This window comes from Chaetura pelagica, unplaced genomic scaffold (genome assembly GCF_000747805.2).
Source record: "Chaetura pelagica isolate M959 unplaced genomic scaffold, ChaPel_1.0 scaffold21, whole genome shotgun sequence".
NCBI classification, from domain to species: Eukaryota; Metazoa; Chordata; class Aves; order Apodiformes; family Apodidae; genus Chaetura; species Chaetura pelagica.
In genome coordinates, this window is record NW_009952251.1 from 1,650,207 (window position 1) to 1,667,048 (window position 16,842).

Genomic DNA, 16,842 nt, shown 5'->3' on the forward strand with positions numbered 1-16,842 from the left:
CTGCTGCTGTTTTGATTTGGTCTATTTTGGGTTTTTTGACATTTGATCCCATTTGGGAGCAAGAGCCTCTTGCCAGTCTGAAATATAGACTATGTAGTAAATGTGTGTCGTGGTTTATGCCTAACTGACAAGAAAGAGCCACATGGGTGCTTGGCTGACAACAAAGAACCACGCGGCCGCTCACTCACACACCTCCAGCCCTATTGTGGGATGGGGAGGACAAAAACCAACTGGAAGCTTGTGGGTCAAGACAAAGAAAAAGGAGGGTTCACTCACCAGTTATGGTCATGGGCAAAACCAAATCAACTTAGAGAAAAAATATCTATTAAATTTATCACTAATCAGATGCAAACAGGACAAAAGAAAACAAAGAACCAAGGTTAAATACCTCACCCCACCCATCCCTTTCTCCCAGGCCCAAATTACTTTGTTTCCAATTTCTCTACCTCCTTCCCCTCAGTGGCACAGGGAATAGGGTTTAGAGTCAGCGCACCACATGTTGCTTCCTGCCATTTCTTGCTCCTCAGGGAGGATTTCTCAGTCTTCCCCTGCTTCCCCGTAGGGTCGCTCCATGGGAGAAAGTCCTTTACAAACGTCTTTGACATAAGCCCCTCCTACGAGTTGCCATCCATTAGGAACAACAAAGTGCTCCAGCACAGGCTGCCCACAGTCATGGCCTGCTTTGGGAATGGTCTCCTCTCCAGGCACAGGGTCCTCTACAGCTGCTGGTCCACAGCTGCTCCACTGTGCTCTTCCATGGATTGCAGTGGGACAGCCTGCTATCTCACCCCAGGCTGCAGGGGAACCTCTTCTTGGGCACCTCCTTCCCTTCCTTGCTCACCAAACTTGGTATCTCTGTGCCAGCATTGCTCTTAACTCTGCCCCCTCCATGGTCTCACCATTGCTTTCCACCTCCACCTCTCCTCTGCTCTCAGGTATTGTATCAGTTGGTTTCCTCTTTTTCTCGTGTTGCATCCATTGTCTCTGATGAGCTTGGACTTGGCCAGAAGGGTGGCCACATTTTTTTTGAGCCATAGGAGCTTTCAATAGCTTCTTACAGGAGCCACCACTGGGACTCCTCCTCTACTACCAAAACTGTACCAAACCAGCACAGAGACTGACAGGTTTTACACCATCATGAAGATAAAGGTTTTATGTCATAAAAAAGAGTCCACACGAATATAATCATAAGCTATTTGGCTCCTGTTCTTCAAATCAAAAGCAGATCATGTCAACCCTTTTAAAAAGGCCAAGAGAATTCCTGTCAAACTAGTTCTGTTTCACTGAACATCAGATATCACCTCCCTTCTCCACCACTTCCTCCATCAGCTTTACAAATATTAAACTGGGCTTATGGATCCAACTTTTGAGCACAAGAACTAATGAGAAAATACCAAGTGCAAGCCTTTCAACTATCTCACCCTAACACACTTGAAAGACCTGCCTCCATTGCCTCTCTTGTAAAAGAACTATTTGCCACTTCATTCTCTCTGCCTTAAATCTAAGACACTTATGAATCTCTGAAGAGAAACTCTACAGAAACGCATTCAGTAGAGGTCTCTTATCCAATTAAACTCATTGGGAAACAGAAAAGTCGACAACAGCAAATCAAAACTTCCTACAGCACTGGAATATTAGGCAATCCATTTAAATGTTACTGCTACTGTCAGTGTCTCAATACCAAGGCTAAAAACTTCAAGGTAGCCCAGCTGACTAACTGAATCAATACTGCTGTGAGTATATAAAACACAATTAGCAGACAATTGTAGTCCTCCACCTCCAAGGACCACTACAGGAAGGCAGCTTTTTTTGTGGCATATGCTTGCTCAGCATTCTGTTAGCTAGCAAGAGTGAACAAACAACTGAATTGTAAACCTCTGTCCATAAAAATACTGATAAAAAGGCAAAATGTGTTTTGTGATGCCAGATATACATTTCATGCTCTGCCCCCAAATACTGCTTTCTTTAAATCCATTCAAACTGAACTTTAAACAGACCAGACTCCATACCATTTGGGCCATATCACCACAAAACCACTAGTATCTGAATGAATCACCTATGCTTAATCTCACAATTTAATTACCTCAGATCTGACTGTTTATTTTTATATGCACACAGGAAAGAGAAGAATTCTTTCTTGATAGCTAGTTATGAATTATCTTCCTTCTCACATAAATCATGCCTTTTATTTAAGATACAAGACATGCACTTATAAAAGTAAATCTTCCTGATAAAGGAAATTTTCATTTTACAGCACATGAGAGGACAAGCTGGAGGACTGCTGGAACAACTCTGCAAAAAGTGAGGCAGTCACAGTCTCTGAAGTTCCAGGAAAAGTACTGCCCTCTGTATTATGGTCTATATTGTCATGTGACTTACAGAAAGCATGTTTTAAGAAAGTAGTAAGCTGTGGTTATAATGCAGCAGTTCCATACTCCACCTACAGAGTTCCAGTTTCAGGAAATTAATTATTACAATGCTTGAGATAAAAACTGGCAAACAAGCCACGAAAGTAGCCATGTTTTGCTTTTGTTTTAAGGGTACATGCTAAACAGCACAGCCAGGACTTTCTAGCATACAGTACAGCTCAGTATATTTGCTCCCATACATAAATCCTAATTAAAAGAGTGAGGGAAGAGTGAATCAATTGTGTCTTCCCATTTGAAAATATCTCTGTTCCACTTTCCTGCTGTGTCATCAAATTCTCCATGACTTACCTCCTTTCTCTGAAGTCCCCCTCCAACTCACCCTCACCTATTTTTAACATATACTTTCATGGAAGACTATTTCCTAAATTAAAAAAGTCAACTAAGCACCTAATTCAGTAGCAGTACTCAGTGAATACAGGGAACTCAGGCTAAACTTTCCTTTGAAATTATTTATGTAATATACTTCCCCATTTACAACAGAAATTCAACAATAATTAACTTTCAGCATTTTCACCCTCTTTGAAGTACTGAAGTCTGCCTTCAGTGGTAGGTTCCCGGTATGATTGCTGGTCACCAGTATCTTCCTTGCAACAGGAAATACACGATAAGCAATCAGTACCAGTGGCCACTCCCTCTGAAGCTTGTGAAGCCTGCATTATGAAGAGACTGCTAGGAAAGCTGAAATTGGTTAGAATTTTGCAATGAAAACAATAATTCACTGATTTCAACCTATCTACCTTTCTAAACTCAAAATTGTAACATACCCTTCAATAGAATGAGGCATACAAATTCCTTCCACAAGGCACACACTAGCAACAGTTCAGAAAACGTGTCCGACGTTCTTCATTGGCATGAATTGTCCTTTTATCCAAAGGCTGTGAACAGCACAGAGGGACACCACAAGCACTGCCTGATCTTCGGGTCCAAATGGTTCTGTCTCCACATCATCCCATGCCTCAGCGTCTCTCTCCCTGCACCAACTCTTCCATGTCTTAACTGACTCAAGACTCAGGCTGCAGTTTGAAAGAGGAAGAATGCTGTGGTCAGCACTGTGTGAAAAATATTTGCAGATAGACCAAGCCCAGCTTTGCTCTTTCCAGACAGAGGTTTCTCCCATCATGCAGCAGTGTCAAGGACCAGCCCTCCTGGCACTGTTCTTCCTCTTTGTCTTTACTGTTTCACTTCCTATTTCTTCCTCTCTCGCCCTTCCCCAAAATGTTCCTGTCCTTTTGTTAAGTTACAGCCTCTCCAATTTCCCTCAGCTCCCCTGCATCCTGCTTTTGTCCCTCCGGCTTCCTCTCAGTGACCCAATCTATTCCTTGTAAAGTAGCCTGCCAAAAATTCATCTCTTCCATAAAGGCTGGTCTTGAGGAAGCTAAAGTGCTGAGGCTACTGACTAATCAGCAACCGTTGTGACTCTTGCCTCTACTAGCACAAGGGGGGATATACAGCTTCTGCACAAAACCTGTCAGTCAGGAGGGTTGGTATACCAAAGACTAGTGGATGTTACAAATCCCACTTTAAGACCATGATCTTCCCATGATACCAACTTCCCCAACAGAAAGACTCTTTTTACACTAGTTCCACTTAAATCAGTCCAAACAGGGTTGCACAAGTCACAAACATTCTTATTTCTGTAGGTGGAGACATTGCACATGTGCATATGCTTCTGTTTTTCATTAGTAAGCCTCAACAGAAATAGAAGAACTTTGCTTAGTTTAGGTTGATTTATTTCTGGCACAGCTTTGTATTATTAGAGTTACAAAGAAGGCACATGGTGTCGGCAGCAAGGAGTGATAAATATCTAAGTTGTATAAAACCCAACCACTCTACTCCAAGACTTTCAAAGTGCTGTCTCACAATACACCATATACAATAATGCAGGGGATCATGCAGAAACATGAGCAACAACCTTGCTGAATGGCAGCCACTGTTGCAGTGCTAAGCCTACCCTGCCTTCAGGCTTGTGCTGACAGAGTACCACTGCCTGCAGCCAAGTATTACAATGTGCAACAGTATAAACAGAACTCCTAACATGCACAGGCAAAATATTTACACTGAATAGTATAAACTGGGGTGACATACACTGTGTTTGAACAAACAGTATTATGAGAGAGGGAGAGTTTACCAGCCTTCTACACTTCACAAATATGGATCCCACCCCCCAAGGAACACAAGGCAGAAGCCAGCTTAGACTCTTCTGACTGCCTTTACCTAACTATGATTTAACTGGAGACTACCCAGGCAGAATTTTCTACAGAGAAAGCAAGAGAACGTGATGGTGTCTTCTGTATACCAAATAAAAAAATTTAAAATAAGATCCTGCAAAACAAGTTCAACATTATTGCCAGTGTTAACTCAGAACTGATAAAAATTCATGTTACCTAAACATGTGAAAAAGAGTGCAGCAAGTCTAAATAGTAACTGTGAGCCAGAAACATCATGGTTCTATTGCATTATCTATTTGAGATATCTACATATCTATCTATCTACATTATCTACTTGAGAATCAGATAAAACATTTTCTATCTGTGGCACAAATGTGACTTCAAGTGTTGCAGCCCAATTAACTCAGAAGACTCAAAATGCAATGGGTCACACATCTATCAATTCATCATGGTAAAAAGCGACCATTTTGTTTTGGCAAACTGGCTGCATTTCAATGCTCTGTATGATGCAAAACTCCCCTCCTAAAAATTATAGAAAGCGCCAGCAAAAAATCGTGTCCAACAACACTAGACAGTACTCACTGAAATCTTCACCCTAATTTATGGCTAGAAATAATATATATCAAGCAGTGTTTTGCAGAAATAGTTTCCCTTCAGCTTAAACCCTCACTTAAACCTTAAAACCTCACTGATTCATGCAGCACAATGAAGTGCAGGGGCCAGTCAGAAACAACCTTATCCAAGTACATAATTTTTCTTACCAAACACTTAAAAAGAAGTATGAATTTAATGCAATAACAAACAGGAAGGACACAGACATACAGAGCAAGTGCTCCTAACAAAAAAAAAGCCATGCCATTCTTTCAGTTAACTCACAAATGCTGTTATAAGCTTAAGCAGCAGGGAGCTTTGTTTCTCATTTGGCTGCATTTTAGATCTTCAAACAAGAAACTATAATAAAAAATTAATGCTTAACAAAGTTAATCAATCTGATAAACCTATACAGACACACTGCTGAATGCCATGTTTCATAGTGTGTAAATCTTCTACCCAGAAACTTTTCTTCCAAGAAGTGATGCAGAAATGACAGTTCACAAGGTTTCACAGAGGGAATTTACACTGCAGAATTTTGGCTTTACTCAGTTTTGGAAAGATCTCATTGTACATGATATTTATGTTAGCCATTAGACAGTCTAAGTGCAACTTGTGCAACAAATTATTGATTTCAACAGTTAACTGGTTCTCCATTAAGTTAAAAGTAATTTCAATCAGAGATGGAAAACATCCTCTTTCACTTACTACTTCAGCTTTCTCCTCTTCGTTCCCACCTTTGTCTTTCACTATGAACATAGTGAAAGCTAGTGGATTTACAGGCAGGATTTAAAATTGTTAGCCTGCAAAATAAAACACAATGAGCCTAAACCAGATCTTAATGATGCTGGTTTAGATGTGGAAGTCTACATGAAACTCTTATGCTGTCAGCAAAACACTTACATCTGCATTTTTTGCAGGTAGAAAAACATTTAACATGACAGAAGCATGCTTCTCCTAATCCTGAAGACTATTAATATATAGACAATGTAAATAGCTGGCACATTGATAGTTTTAATTGTGTGTCCTCCAGTTTCACAGTTCGTTTGGCAAAAAAATAAATGGTTGAGGAATATAGTTCCTCCAGATTCTAGGTAACTGCCTTAAAACAGGTAGTGTGAATTGCATTTAAATGAGATGTGCTGATACAAGGATGTATTTTTAAAGCCTCAATGCTGCTGTGAAGGTGGAGGGTCTCTAGGTATTGGGAATATAAATTTTCTTCTCAAGGTATATGCTGGTTGAGGCATCTGCTTCTTTGTCCCCAAGCGGTCAACACGTCTGCCCACATCTTCATTAACTTCTGTAAGAATTGACAAAATATCTTCACCCCTACAGCCAGATGGAGAGCAAAAATAATTAAAAAAAATAATTAATGAGAAGATGGCACTCCATTTAACACCTCCCAGGTCATCTAGAATATTCTTTTCTCCATATTTCTCCTCTTTTGTCCTTATTTGAGTCATATTAAAAACAAAAGACCTTTTCTTACTCTACCTTGCTTGATTCAACCAGTAAAGAAAGATAATGGAATAAAATATTTTTACCTAAATCCACTCAAGCAACGGATGGCTCTGCCTTAAAGAATATAGATGGGATATAACAACCTTCATATTCTTCAGATTCTCTCTATGGTAATAGCAATGTTAATACAAATTTATCAGTGACAAGCAAACAAATCCTCGGTTTAACTATTTTTTTTCCACCTCAGTACATGGGTTACGGTTTCTATGTTAACTTGCCTTTTGATTAAAAAAAAAGAAAAAAAGAAAAAAAGAGGTAAGTTCAAGTTCTTCACATTTTTTCATGGAAGAGCTAAGGAATGTATTTACCTTGGTACCAACAACTCCAGCTTACTGCACAGGGCCTGAATATACCAAGCACCCTGTTGAATGTGCCGGAAAGAGACATATCCATCAATTGTGGCCATGCCTAGGAGGAAATCAGCCTCTTCAGGAATACTTTCAGATGGAGAAATGCTCTGTTGCATGGATGACAAGTTAGGAATTTGTGCATCAGCTTCAACATGGACAGGACGCTGTATCTCTTTACCCTGGCAAGCTTGGATAAAGAAGAGTTTGGGTTTTTCAGCCAGCTGTGGACATTGTTTGGCAGTGAAGTGGGACATAATTGTACGGATTGATACAAGTTCCTCATCTTTCCCATAGATTGCTCCTGACTCTCCATGAGATAGAATGCAACATATAAAACAGTCCCTGTCTTTGTGATCTTGCAAATGCTGCCAAGTTCGCATGAGATCTCTAATCTCCAGAGACGTCAGATTTGAGTAAGTTCTGACATCCAGACCAAGCCATGTGAACACTCTCTTCAGTTCTTCTGTAATTAAAAGATAAAAGGAAAAACTGAGGCAGTAGAAAACCTTTCTATGAAGTCACCGTGCAAGCTAATCTGAACCTTATACTGTGACACTTTGGCAGATTCATCCTTATATACTAGTATCAATTAAAGGTTAACTGCAATAAAAAAACATGGCATCAGCTCAAACGCGGAGTTCCTGAATTTTTCTAGACAAGTTTCAGAAAATACAATGACATTTTACAGTCTATAATGACACACCGAGTAAGCTCACAAATGTCACCTGGAAATATGAAAAATTTTCTCCTAAGTGTCACATTAGATCTTTCAAAATCTTCCTCACATCATTATTTTCCAGTTGCATTTTTGACTACTAGAGTTTCATACCCCACAGAAAAACAGAATGAACAAAATAAAACTATGAAGTTTCTTGGTTATAGAACTCCTCACACTATTATGTATAATGATGGTTTCATTTAGTTTTAGTTCTTTAGTATAGCTATAGATAAAGGCTAAGTAAAAAGTGATTCTTAAAATTATTCAAGAATGATCCAACTGCATCAGAATCACAGTGGATACTCATCCTTTAACTGTCTCCCTCTACAATACACAAATTACATAATTTAACACCTATCAAACATTTTACTCTTTAAGAATATTAACTAAAATATAGACAGTATAATATAGAGTAATATTAGCCAATCAATTCACATGGGGAAACAGGGAGACTAATCCTCAAAAAAATCTCGCTTTAGTAGCTTACCAGCATCTTTGCAAGAACCCTTCCTCTCCTGAAGAGACCCATCAAAGTTAACATTATTAATAACTAGACAAAAGCCTCTGTGTGGTCCATCCATTTTGTAGATTGCCATCTTCTGTAGAAAGGACAAGAAAAAAAGCTTACATCTTCTATGAATGTATTCAACTTACTAATATTTCCTCAACAAGTTCCAAAATTGGCATCCAGAAATTAGAGGCCCCTAAGTCTGTGGGTTACTTTTGAAAAGCTGGAACTCATTAGTGCCTCCTTGTGTGAAAAGCCATGGGTGAAGCCTCAAGCACACTTTGTGACCATACTATCAAACTGTAGAGGAAAGGTTTAGCAGCTGGGTTTAGCATCTATATGCAAAAGGGAGGGTTCAGCAACCAAACTGTGCAATCTGAATTGGTGATGGGGGTAGAAGTCCCCAGATGTTCCCAATGTCATGCCAATACTTGAACTTCAGATGGCAGAAGGTTCACAGTGAAACTATTGAATGTTAGGCATCTGAGTTGTTGAGGGTTTTTTGAGAGTAGTGATGAATACCTGGAGCAGGTGGTTCATACTGATCCACTGGAATTAGATGCAACCAGAACAGAGATTTCTAAAGTGCATAAACCTGCCACGCTACCAATTTTGTTATGATTTAAAAGTTACCTCCCACTGTTAAAAAACAACTTTTTAAAACCTGAAAAGTCATCAAAACTTCAAGTGCCTCCAGTTCCTTTCTGCTTGTTGGAGAGAGCAACAAACACCTGCTTTTGTGCATTCTACTAGAACAAGATGAAAGCAGTGCTCCAAGTTCCATCAACAGCAGCAAGTACTTTCAGTCTGAACAGCCGGTGATGAAAAAATGTTACAGCACAGAAATTCAAGAAAGTAAATAGCTACAAACAAATGCAGCAAGTTCCTCCCTCAATCCGTGTTCATCAGAAGGAAAAAGCCAGAGGGAGAATTTAGTGGTTACACTGCTGTACAAGGTTTAAAAGCGCACATAAGCTTCTAAGAAGGGATCTCACAATAGGGATTTTTTTCTCCTGTACCAAGACCTCTGTTTTATCGAGGAAGATTGTTACATGCCTGCAATAGCTTACTAAAAACTACTGCCTTGTTTTAATCTTTTCACAAGGTTTCTGCATACTACCCCTAATTGCTTTTAATGTCATGATGCTCTGAAGTTTTTTCTAAGCCAGATTCAAAAAGAGAGAACTGTGAAGCTGTTTGTATCCATATCTTGCACATTCTTCTGCCATCTCTAAAATGCACAACTGAAGAAAATGCCAAATGTTTTGCCTGTATTAGGAAGACAAGCAGATGCATTTCTGTGTGGATAACATCAAAGGTATTTATGCCTGTTTTGCCTCCACCACTCCTTTCCATACTGGTAAGTGTCTGGCCTCCAAGATTCAAATATTCTCTGAAATGTTCTAGTTGATCAGATCAGACAGCTGAAAAAAATTTCATTAAGCACACAGACATTTTACATGTCCTTGCATGATAAATGTCATTACAGGGATGAAGACCTCACACACCCAAGTATTAAAAAAGAAGGATTTAAGAGATCGTCTCCAACCTTGGATTCATTTTCTACATTGCTGAATTTTCCAGGTAGCTCCAGATTCACTTCAGAGAAGACTTGTGAAAGATGAGCTGCTTTGTTATCTAGGAAAAAAATGCAGCATAGACATTTATGAAAAGAAATCCAGTGTTAGTGGATGTAGCATAAAGGAATTTAGCTACAATACAGCATTTTTTGTATTTGAAATACTATTTATTGAAAGGAATAACTCCTCTGTATGAGACAGCACTGTCACATTCAAAGGATCTATTCTGAACAGGTCTTCAGTTATTTTTATTTTATATATATATATATTTGTGACAAAGACAAGGTTTCCATTTACATTAGTATTGTAGAATAAAGATATCCATGGTTCAAGGATAGATTCTACCTGAGACATTCAAATGGATTTTCCATTTGGAAATCAGCTTTAAAATAAACTGCATTGTAAGAAGAATCTGCAATGCTACTACTGAAGCTCCCATTATAGATTACTTTTTTGGTTTTGTTCCTGAATCACTGATAATAACTCTAAGATTGACTTGAAGAACAAGGCTGCACAAGGCTGAGTAAGAGCTCAAAAGTGGAAAAGACCTGACAGATGTCCAACTGCTATACTTTGCAATTGGTCAATTTGACGCGGAGTCACAAAGATGAATGCAAACTACCCACTGTTACTTGTACAGATCCTTATAAGAGATCTGATCCAAAATGTAACTTTACTTATTGCTGCTTCATTTACTTCTCCTTCTGAATGCCCTCCATACACTATTTAATGCATTCAGAACATCCATCACTACCATGCAATGCTCCCAGGCTCTGCAAGGTAATGATCTATAAAGTCAGAGGTAAAATCCTGCACCCAAAACATTAACATCTCAGTTTTATAAACACTCATAAGTGTCCCATTCTCTTCTCTGCCTAAGGATATTTAAACCAAAAAATTGTTTTTCATTTTTAGTCTTTTTACTTCTAATCAGAACAGCCCCTATTTCACTTTCCAGAAAGCACATTAGTTTCTAGTAAATGACTGACAAAGTGCACAGGATTTGCCAATTTTCTCTTGCCTCTTTCATGTAAGAGCAGAAATCCTTCAAATCTATTTGTGCAGAAAGCAAATGATCCTTCCAAGAAGACAACAAGGCAAATGTGTTGCATTAAACCAAATGCTAGAAGTTTCCCAGAGAAAGTAAAGGAATGCAACATTAACCATAAAGGTAAAAAACCCCAAATATATTTTCAGAAATTCTTACCATTGATACTAGAACTGACAGATTTGATTGAAGTCTCCTGTTTTTTGAGGGGAATACCATGTTAAAAATCATTATTATATATAATAAGTTTTCAGGGTGATTATAGCAAAATAGGCTTAATACCAAGCTCTATAAGTAGTGAGTAGGAAAAATACTGAATTCCTAATGTAATTTCATAATGAAATGACAAAAGACTTGCCCCACTTACACCAAATCTCAAAGAGCAAGAAACAACTATACTCTCTCTTAAGGATAAAGGGAAAGAAGAAAACTTTCACTTCCAAATGATCCTCTCGCTATAGGGGCAGGGAGTCACTACAAACAAAATAACAGTAGTAGTCCCATATTAATTCTCTTGGATAGACAATTATTTGAGTGTAAATAATTATAACTAGTGATTCTACTCCTGCCTAAGATGCATGTTCTAGAAGATGCCTAAGAGATATCTATGGTTTGTTAATAAAAACTACATTCATTTTCTTACTGTGCCAAGTGCCATGTATGAAGGCTTCCCCAAACCCTCTATGCATGTAGAGCAAATATAGCTCAAAGCAGCAGTAATGCAAACCCTTCTGACATCAAAGAGCTCATTTTCCTCAGCCCTTGTCTACTAGAACTTAATTTCTGGAAAGTATAATTGGTTTTCCTCATTGAGAACTAGGTTAAAACTCCCTCCCTTCCTCTTTTCTTCCCCAAAAAAGAGATCAGTTACAGCCCTGATAAGTTTTCCAATCTGACTCATCATGCAGCTGTAGGAGGGGTTTAGCTGATCAATGATTGGTACATTGAAAAAATGGGACCACTTCCTTTAGCAGCAGCAATTTAAACTCATCATCAAAGTATGGTGTCAGCCTTTTGAGATAATTAAGCATTGATCAGCCGAAACTTTAAAAATCAGCACCAACTGACTGACCCATTCTCAGAAGGCATCTGTATAGCTTTTTCTCTCACTCATCTCTCTTCCTGAAATTCTTTTTTTTCCCCAATAGCACATGACCAACAGCAGTATTTTTTACTTCCCCTATTTGGTAGTATATGTAGCCATATTTCTTGCATGTTGAACAAATATGCTTGTTCCCTTCCTAAACGAAGATTCAGAAAAAAGATCTCACAGCCAGTACAGTTTCAAAATAAAGGCAAGAAAAAACCAAACAAACAACAAACCCCTAAATCAGTATATCCCAAGTTAGCAGTATGCACTCCAGTGTACCTGTGGGCAAGTGAATACTCTGATGTCTTCACTTTGTGGCAACAAAGCTTCCTTGACTGGCACAGTGTTCTCCTGCTGAGGCAGAGACACTAAGAACAGAAAGAGACAAGATGTGAGAAGCCAAGTGCCTTTCAGTTAAACGGGTATGAATCTGCACATTTGGCAGATGTGGATCTATAGTTACTGAAAGATATATTAAAACAGAATGCATCATTGAAACACACAGAAAGCATGGGGGAATGGAACTCAGGAAACTCTTGAGTGCGCTTGCACCTACTGGGGAGACGTAGCTTTGTACTTCCTGTAATGTTTCCCAGTGCTTAAATAAAGGGAAATACATTTCCTCCAGTATGATTATAGTCACTGCACAGGAGGTAAATGAAGGAAAATTACAAACTGCAGTATAACCTCTGGTAATATGAATCACACATTTAATAATAAAGCCTACCACATATCAGACATGCATGCACACACCATTTGCCTCCCCATATTATCAGGCAACTGCCTTGTTGTAGAGTTAATTCATGAATCACTAAGTGCCTTTTACAAGACAGTCATGATCATCTCAATAATACTCATGGGAAAATGGAGAAGTGTGGCCTAACTATGAACAGAATTTCAGTTTCCCAGCCTGTTCTGCATCTGTGTAGCCTCAGATATTCCAGCACATTCCTACTGGAATTCAGCTAGGAGTTAATGCAAGCTAAAAGCTATTATGCCAAATTTGCATGTAAAGATGAGCAATCCCTTTCTAGCTCCTGTTCCAGCAACACGCACATAGGACCTTGAGGCTGTGTTTCCCAGACCCTTCCAGCGCTTCGTGCATTTTAGAAAACCTACTCCCTGACTCTGAATTTCTCACCTTTTGCCTTTTTATAACAGTTTACTGTCTCCAGGAGATCAGGTGAAACATTCAGACAAACGTCCTCCAGCATCTGTACATTGTTTTCAGTTAAAAGGCCCTGCTTTTCCAGTAAAATCAGCAATTCCAGAGCAGACTGACAGCCAAAAGGAGAGTAAAATATAGTTATTGTCTCTTAGAACTCAGAACCCGCCTCAGCCCTCTCTGCCTCAGACAATCACATTATTATCTGCTTTGCTTCCTATGAACAAGATCCAAACAGTTAATTTTACATCACTGTGGGAGGTGGAAATATTGCACCATGGAAAGCTGCTGGTTGCATTATTTGGTACAATCTTATTTAAAGAAGACATCCACCCAAACCATATTAATGGTTCTTGACTTTGAGAAGGCTCTATCGCTGTGAAACCAATGACACATGGGCATTAATCTCCTTTACACGTGGCTCAAGCAGGGCAAAGATTTGATTTGTTACCCTTTTATGATCTAATGCAAGGCTGTGGACTGTAAGTGATTGACTTTGGTGCAAAGTACCAAATTCTACACTTACCAGTCAACAGCTTTCTCCTTACTAACCCTATAAATAATGACTAGCCTAATTGCAAACTATGCCTATTCCGGCAAATACTTTCCTCTTAATGCTTTTCCTCCTATTCTGCCCCCCCTTCTTCTTCCCTTCCAACCATATACACATTTGGCTCTCTCCTCACATACAAGAGGTATCCGTCGCTTTGGAAGACAGTTTTGCAGGAGGAATATGATATCCTTCAACATCTCATCGGTAATGTTCTCTGACAATTCATACAGCATCTGCCTGTAACAGAGATCCAGTGAGATAAAAGCAGAACAGGAGACAGTGTAGAAGGTAAAACAAATCTGAGAAATAAAAAATGGAAAGAAAAAAAGTGTGGCATAGATGGCAGTAATGGAGAGAACAGAATCCCACTGCTTACCTATATGGAGATACTCTTCCCTTCTCATGCAGACATTCTTGCACTTTCTCCTTGGTATAACCAAGTTTCTTGAGCAAAGAGTAACACTTAATTCTGTGTAAGAGTTCAACTAATAGGGAAGTATCTTCCTCATTCAGATATTCTTCAGCCATGAGAAGCTGAAAGATGTCCAGTGCTGATTTCACACTTTCTAGTTTTCTGAAGGGGAGCAAGTCAGTACAGAGAAATTTTAAAGCTGCTACATCTTCAGCCACCAGATTTTCGTCAATGAACAGCAGCTGCTTACGGAACTTCAAGCTGACATCATTGTCCATTTTGCTGGAACCAACAGTGTCTCTGCCTGAAAGAAGAAAGCAAGCGCTAGTAACACTTGAATCTTCAATACCACAATCCTTTTAAATAAGATTTCATCCAACAGCTCTTTGGAAGCGCTTAGTTCTCGGCAGAAGAGAAGTTCCCTTTTAAACAAATTTGAAATTTACTTCCTTCTCTAAACACAAGACTACAACAAAGACCAGATTTCACACAAATTCTGAACAACCCAGTCTAAATGCAAAGTTAGCCTTTTCTGAGCAGAAAACTGGGTAGATGACCTGAAGAGGTCCCTGAGTTCTTCTGTTTTTTCCAAATCTTCCACCTTCAGATCTTTGCTTCTCTCCACCGTAGGTGGAAAGAATCTCTGCAGTAACTTACTACTATTCTCAATAGAGGGCACAGTGCTTCACACACATTCTTTGATCCTCATCGGGAGGGCTGTAGCATTCAAGTGCTTCCCTGTTACAAGCCTGGCAGCCATGCTGAAGGTGTGAAATCCATTCACTCCCAGTTATCTTGCTACCAGACTGTACTTCACATTTGACCCAGGAAAACCCTAAAACCTCCCTTATAAGCAAATGTCAGCTAAAATATAAGAGTGCTTAGCAATCAGTCTTTGCACAAGCACCTCAATCTTACTGAAGTTTAACACAGACTAATCACCATGCTTCCATGTAGCCTAGGCAGATCTTTTCTACTTGTGGAATGTTATATAGGTAAAAAGATGCTCTGGTGCTTTCTGCCAAAATGGGCAGGTATGTCTTTAATCTTTTGTTTAGAGCAGCTGAAAGCAGCAAAGTTTTGTACATGAGGGAGTGCAAGAAAAAACAAGGGATGTGGAGTAGGGACAGAACCTCTGAATCCAAAGCCTTTGGAGCATCAGGGAAGACAGCTCAGCAGATAAACTACGGAAGATATCATAGCATATGGCGGCACAGAGAAGAGACATTTTTGTGTTCAGTGGCAGATAAAATATATAGTTCCCAAGTCCAGATGCCCAGTTAGGAAACAAGATTTAACAGAACCCAGTAAGCCTGAATTGTGTCCTGTCTCTAAGTGACAAGTCAAAGCCTTTGTAAAAAAGAAAGGTCAGATTGCTTTTTCCTGTATTCAGACATACTCTTCCACAACTTAATAATTGCTCTTCACATTCCTTCTCTCCTCATATGAAATCCCATGTGTTGTGACACCCTCTTCATTTAAGCTGCTATCAAAAAGGTTCTGATCTCAATCAGTTATCTACACACAAAAATTATGTAACTTCACAGTAAATCTTAAACTGATTCCTACCTGAACTAACAAGCCTGTATAATCCAGGTTCAAACTGAATTACAACTCAGAATTTAGAGCCAGTGATTTCAACTAAATTAGTTTTTTAAAATCACTACTTGCAGAGAACAGGGCCAACTTTTAGGTACACCAGATGTATATAGTCATTTCACCAGCAAATCAAACTGAAGCAATATCAGCAGACGTTTCTTCATCTACTTTTTAAAGTTTTTAAGTTTGTGTTGTTGCAGCTCTTGGAAAGCTTCTTTCACACCGAAGATTTTCTGCTTGAGTTTGGAATACTCCTAAGAGCTCACGTGCTGCATTTCCCAGCTAGCTGCCAGTAACTTCTCCCGAGCTCTATACTGAGGGGAGGCTGGGCTCCCCGTTTCTCCGGGCACTGCAGCGAAAATAAACGCTGCTGGCTCACTGCCTCCCCACCCACTGCTCAGCTTGCTGCTGCGGTATTTTTATAACACTCTACCACTTCACACATTTTACATGCCTTTTATAAAACATCGCAGTAAAAAAAGAGTCCTAAAGCAAAGAACGGAAGCAAGCAAACAATCCCTATTCCAGTAAAAGAAGATGATGCTAACACCCAACACTAGCACACAAGGGCTCAGGACCTACCAGCTCCCCAGGTTTGCTGCAACTCCCCCTAACATGTATACCTAGAGCTAGCAGGACAGCAGCAGGCAGAACATCAACACGTAGAAAAGCGACCGATCAACCTCTCTAATTTCTGTTTTGTGCTGTACCCTTAGAGAAGGAATATCACGCAAAATAAGCAATGAAGATTACCATATTATATTTTTCTCTTTAAAGTTGCATGGACTAAGGCACTCAGACTGAAAGACTAAGGGATAATGCAAAACCACGGTGCACAAGGGCATGCCGAGGCTCAGCCCACAGCCCGGCAAACCAGGGGAGCATTCAGACCCCGCCCAGTGGGCAACCCGGAGGCGACTGCACAACACCGGAAGGAAGAAACTGGATTTCAGAGCGGGATTCGGGACCCTAAGTCTTCCTTCCTTCGCTTTCTAGTTCAGTTACCCCTTTTTTTTTTTACCTCCTACATCAATTCCGACCACGTCCCTTCTCCCGGCAGCTACTCTTGAGGGCGGTGCTCAGCGCTTCCCGGTTTGTTTCCCAGCG

The 16,842-nt window shown here is 39.6% G+C and overlaps 1 protein-coding gene across 1 annotated transcript in view; it reads right to left on the reverse strand.

Annotated features, from left to right (window-relative positions):
- Nucleotides 1–6,357: 6,357 nt before the first annotated feature.
- Nucleotides 6,358–16,842, reverse strand: part of LOC104397387 (caspase-10-like) — a 15,309-nt gene continuing 4,824 nt past the window's right edge. The window contains exons 2-11 of the mRNA XM_010007340.1: nt 16,126–16,131; nt 14,101–14,436; nt 13,862–13,961; nt 13,148–13,283; nt 12,286–12,374; nt 11,076–11,112; nt 9,838–9,926; nt 8,268–8,379; nt 7,021–7,525; nt 6,358–6,520 (exon numbers count right to left, since the gene is read on the reverse strand). Of these exons, the coding sequence (XP_010005642.1) occupies nt 6,358–6,520; nt 7,021–7,525; nt 8,268–8,379; nt 9,838–9,926; nt 11,076–11,112; nt 12,286–12,374; nt 13,148–13,283; nt 13,862–13,961; nt 14,101–14,414 (1,545 nt within the window). The 5' untranslated portion in view covers nt 14,415–14,436; nt 16,126–16,131. The remainder of the gene's footprint in view (nt 6,521–7,020; nt 7,526–8,267; nt 8,380–9,837; nt 9,927–11,075; nt 11,113–12,285; nt 12,375–13,147; nt 13,284–13,861; nt 13,962–14,100; nt 14,437–16,125; nt 16,132–16,842) is intronic.